The sequence below is a fragment of the Cebus imitator genome, unplaced genomic scaffold, assembly GCF_001604975.1.
Source record: "Cebus imitator isolate Cc_AM_T3 unplaced genomic scaffold, Cebus_imitator-1.0 Scaffold221, whole genome shotgun sequence".
Lineage (NCBI taxonomy): Eukaryota > Metazoa > Chordata > Mammalia > Primates > Cebidae > Cebus > Cebus imitator.
In genome coordinates this window covers 3,322,160-3,327,156 of record NW_016107536.1, presented here as the reverse complement: position 1 = coordinate 3,327,156, position 4,997 = coordinate 3,322,160, and the positions used below count along the sequence as shown (strand labels likewise).

At 43.0% G+C, this 4,997-nt stretch overlaps 1 protein-coding gene across 3 annotated transcripts in view; it reads right to left on the bottom strand.

Annotated features, from left to right (window-relative positions):
- Window positions 1-4,997, bottom strand: part of DOCK5 (dedicator of cytokinesis 5) — a 223,743-nt gene that overhangs the window by 33,211 nt on the left and 185,535 nt on the right. For all 3 annotated transcript variants that reach the window (XM_017549772.2, XM_017549775.1, XM_017549774.1), the window contains 2 exons: window positions 3,052-3,171; window positions 1,124-1,213 (listed from right to left, as the gene is read on the bottom strand). In XM_017549772.2, the coding sequence (XP_017405261.1) occupies window positions 1,124-1,213; window positions 3,052-3,171 (210 nt within the window). The remainder of the gene's footprint in view (window positions 1-1,123; window positions 1,214-3,051; window positions 3,172-4,997) is intronic.

Sequence of the window (4,997 nt, the reverse complement as noted above, 5' to 3'; positions counted from 1 at the left end):
CCAGGCTGGAGTGCAGTAGCATGATTACAGCTCACTGTAGCCTTGACTTCTCAGGCTCAGGTGATCCTCCCATCTCAGCCTCCCGAAAACTAGCTGGGACTAGAGGAATGTACCACCACACCAAGTTAATTTCTTGTATTTTTTGTAGAGATGGGGGTCTCACTATGTTGCTCAGACTGGTCTGGAAGTCCTGGGCTCAAGCGATCCACCTGCCTCAACCTCCCAAAGTGTTTGGATTACAGGTGTTAGCCACGGCACCCGGCCCAGTTGACGATATTAATATGTGAGTTTTTTTGCATGTGACGGCAGGGGCTGGTATAGTACAGTGGTAGACTTTTTACAAAGTGATCTTGACACATGGCTCCTCAAATAAATGATAATTTCATGACTATGGGTGACCTGATCTTTTCTAACTCCTCTACTGAAAATTACTGAATGCAATATTGTGGTTGCCACCACTGGGTATTCAGAATGGTGGCTATCTATCATCGGGCATTTACAATGGCAACTGCCTTCTATTGGGCATTTGGAATGGCGGTTGCCTACCACCGGGCATTTGGAATATTGCGTGCCTTCCACTGGGCATTCAGAATGGTGGCTGCCTTCCACCAGGCATTCGGAATAGTGGGTGCCTTCCACCAGGCATTCGGAATAGTGGGTGCCTTCCACCAGGCATTCAGAATAGTGGGTGCCTTCCACTGGGCACTGGGAATGGCAGCTGCCTTCCACTGGGCATTCATTTTTGTTTTGCTTTACTGATGGCTGGGAATATGGAAGGTCCACAGAAAGAAAAATTGCTTCAGGAAGAAAGAGAGAGCTGCAGACGGAGATCCTAAGGGATGTGGAAGGTGTGTCACTATTATCTGAAACTCGATATTCTACACCTTCAAGGCAACCCCATTCCAATTCCAGGGAAGTTCTGAGCCTCCCATGAAGAATAATTTGCAGAAACACTGATGAGAGCCTTTGCACTACATCTTTTCTTTTTCATTCTCATTTCAAGCAAAGTTTACTTTTCCACTGTAAAAGACACAATTCATCCTACCAATTTACAGAAACATTTTCATGAGCACGAATTTTAGCAACCCTGTTGGAGGCTGAACAGATTTTGACTCAGACTCACCAGGAGGTTGCCAAGGCCCTCGTAGTCAAATACTTTGCTTTCGTAAGTCTCAGCCAACTCTTTGCTCAGTTTGATGGCCTTCTCCCACATCTTCAGAAAAAGGAAAGCAGGGTTAAAGTGGAGAACAAGGCAGTCATTGATTCAGTGGCAAAAGCCGCTGGCAAGTCACTGGGAATGAGCAAGTGGTCGGGGGGTTGATTTTCAGTAGATATTCCTCACTTGCTTTATCCCTTGGGTCAATGAAAACTTCATTTTCTGACATCATAAAGATAGTGTAGATTGGCAGCTTTGCCAGGGGCAGCTTCTGTAGTTCTGTTTGCAAGGACATTAAGAATAAGTACCACGTGTCCCCCAAAAAGCAATACTGCATTTAACAGGCAAAACACCTACAACGCTTGAAAGTAGAGAGGACCCACTGTCAGCCGAGGTTTGGAGACCATGCAAGTCTTGTTGGAGGGGGAAAGGAAGCTTCTGTGGGACTCTGGTTCAGAAACGTGTGTGCTTGTGTGTGTACAGGTGTGTGCTTGTGTATGTACGTGTGTGTGTGTGGGGGTGTAGTTACACTGTTTGTGGGATGGAAAAAGCTAACAGTACTGTTGTGTGGAATTTGGCAATCTGTATATCCATGCAGGGCACTGATTCCCCTACTTAGTAGATGCGAGTTTTAGGAAATGCCTCCGAGCATGTATATCCTTGTAAGTTACAGACCAACGCGTGTTCTCAGTGTCTGAGGGTAGCAGCCCAGATTGAGCCTTCTAATCACTTTGGTATTTCATGAGCTGTCTCTTAGACGGATACTATTCAACCCACAGCATTGGGTCACTTCCTGCTTCATTCCTGTTCACAAGGTGCTAAGTTCCGTCATTTCTGGCTGCGAAGGAACATGTGCAGAGCCCACAAGCCACTGTGACACACTTCAAAATTAAATCTTTTAAAGTCATTGTTTGCAAAATTTGTCCCCCTCTGAAATCTCAGAATTCAAGGATACCCAAGGAGAGAATAAACAGCAGTTCTTTGTTATTGTTGTATATTAAATAATGTATCTGGTCTTGGTCCTGAGTTCCAGTGAGGTAGCTCCTAAACCCTCAGAATTTCTCAAGTAATAAGAGTCTTTGTTATTTCTGGTGCCACAACCCCAGGATCACACCCAAGTCTATGCTAATGAGTGACTCATGGTGGCCTCCCAGCCTCAGGATGGGGGCTACCATGCCAGAAATACCAACCACGTGACTAGAAGGTGAGGGCTGTGAGCCACGTGGTATCAGCCTGACCTCCAGGGACAAAAGAAAGGCTAAAGATCAATTTTATCGTGTAGTTAAAGATTCAATCAATTATGTCTGTATCATGAAACCCTATAGTGACTCATTCCTGTAACCTTGGCAGTCTGGGAGACCAAGGCAGGAGGATCACTAGAGCCCAGGAGTTCCAGCCTGGGCAACGAGTGAGACTCCATATCTAATAAAAAAAAAAAAAAAAAAGAAAGAAAGAAAGAAACCTCCATGAAAACTCTGTGGACCCATTGCTTGGGTAGGCTTCCTGATTGAGGAACACACTGATTTGCTGGGAAGGTGCCCCAACTTCACGGGGGAAGACACTGTGGGTCCCTTCATTTGGCTGGCCCCAGTTTACATCCTTCTTGATGAAGCTAGAATCGTTAATATAGCACTTTACTGCGTTCTGTTGGTTGTTCTAGTAGACTATGAAGTCTGAGGGGGTAGTGGGAGCCCCCCAAATTTACAGCCAGTGGCCCAGAACTGTGAAGAGACTGGGGATCCCTAAAAACTTGCGTATGGCATCTAAAGCAGGGACAGTCTCGCTGGAGATGGTGCCCTGAACCTGTGTAGTTGGTGATAACCCTAAGCGGTGAGCATCAGAATTGTCCTGCGATACTGCAGTCATTTCCAGTACAAAAACAATCCAATACTCACTTTGCCTTTGTCAAAATACGATATGATTTCTTGATACAGCTTCTCTTTAAGCTCTTGCTGAGTATAAACATAGTAACTGTCCCTCTGAAGCAAATGAGGCACACAGGGCTTGTCAGACCACTGAAAAGGAAGGAAAGCAACACATAGTTAATACGACAAATATTCAGCCCCTCACAATCAAGACGGTATTGCATATATAGTTGACTCACTGACATTGTATTTTAGCTTATGTATTAAACTCAAAAGTTACATACACACACATAGACACATGCCAGCTCCAAAACAAGTATCATGCCAAATGAATGAACACTCGCAGAATTCCCCCACAAAATCAGCGATAAAGAGAAGGTCGCTAACTAGCATGACTATCACTGTACTGGGCCATCATTAATATAGTCAGTTAAAAGAAACAAATTAGGAGCATAAAAATGAATAGAAAGAGGTAAAACTATCACAATTTGCAAACATTATGGTTGTATTCCTCATAAGGCAAGGCTGTTGACTAACAAACTGCTACACGCAGTAAGAGAATTAAGTTATGCAGCAGGAAAAACATTAATATACTTGGATTAAAAGAGACTTCAGATACATGGAAACTAAATATACAGAATACAAGAACAGAACCAAATAAAAATAAGTCCAAAAAGGTAACATTTCTAAGAGTGAACATTACAAGGAACACACAAGACTTATATGCAGAAAACTTGCACAAGCCACTGAAGGGCACAAAAGCAGACTCAAACAAATGGAAAGTCATACCATGCTTTTGGATAAGAAAACTCTATTTCATAAACATGTAAATTCTCACTAAATTAATTTTTAAATTTCCTGTTTCCAAAGTCCATATGGAAAAATAAACAAAAAGGAATAGGTAGGAAAACTCTGAAAAAGAAGAGCAACCAAGAGTAACTACCAGGTAATAAAACATACTATCAAGAACTCATAATTAATACAATGTGGTACTGGTACATGAATAGACAGAGATCCATGTAAAAGCATACACAATCTAGAAAGAGATTCCCTCCCCCCAAAAACAAGGATTTAGTAATAAAGATGGAATCTTATACCAATAAGCAAAATGTGACCTATACTTAACAAACAGCATCTCTATTTAATAGCATGCTAAGGTATTAATAGCATGTAGGTATAAACCTACATTTATACCTCATACCTTACACCAGAATAGGACAGTTTCTGAATTGCCCAAATGAAAAGACCTACAGTTATAGGCACTGGGGATTTCTTTCTGATCGTGCAATGGGAAAACCCATAGTCAACAGCTTCACCTTCTAAGCCCTTCTAAGCTATAAACAATAAGCTTTTTTTTTGGAGACAGAGGTTGCTCTATCACCCAGGCTGGAGTACAGTGGCACCATCTCAGCTCACTGCAAATCTCCACCTTGCAGGTTCAAGCAATTCTCCTGCCTCAGCCTCCTGAGTAGCTGGGACTACAGGCATGTGCAACCATGCCCTGCTAATTTTTTGTATTTTTTAGTAGACATGGGTTTCACCATGTTAGCCAGGCTGGTCTTGAACTCCCGACCTCAAGTGATCTTCTGGCCTCAGCCTCCCAAAGTGTGGGGATTACAGGCGTGAGCCACCGTACCTGGCCCATTATCCACTTAAATATGAATTGTGAATTTCCTTTGGGAAGTGGTGAAGCATAGGAATCCTGTTTTTAACTCGTATCTTAGGACAATGCATGTATATTACTTTAGTATAAAATAAAAAATTAACTGTAAAAGAATATGAATAGTTGGGGACAAGACTGGAGGCAGAACGATCCAACAGGAGGCTGCTGTAGTCCTTAAAGGTGTGACATGCTGATGGGATGGACCAAAGTGGTATCCAGGGAGATGAAGAAAAGTGGACTGGCCAGTGTGGTGACCCACAGTTGTAAGCCTAGTACCCTGGGAGGCTGAAGTGGGAGGATTGCTTGAGCCCAC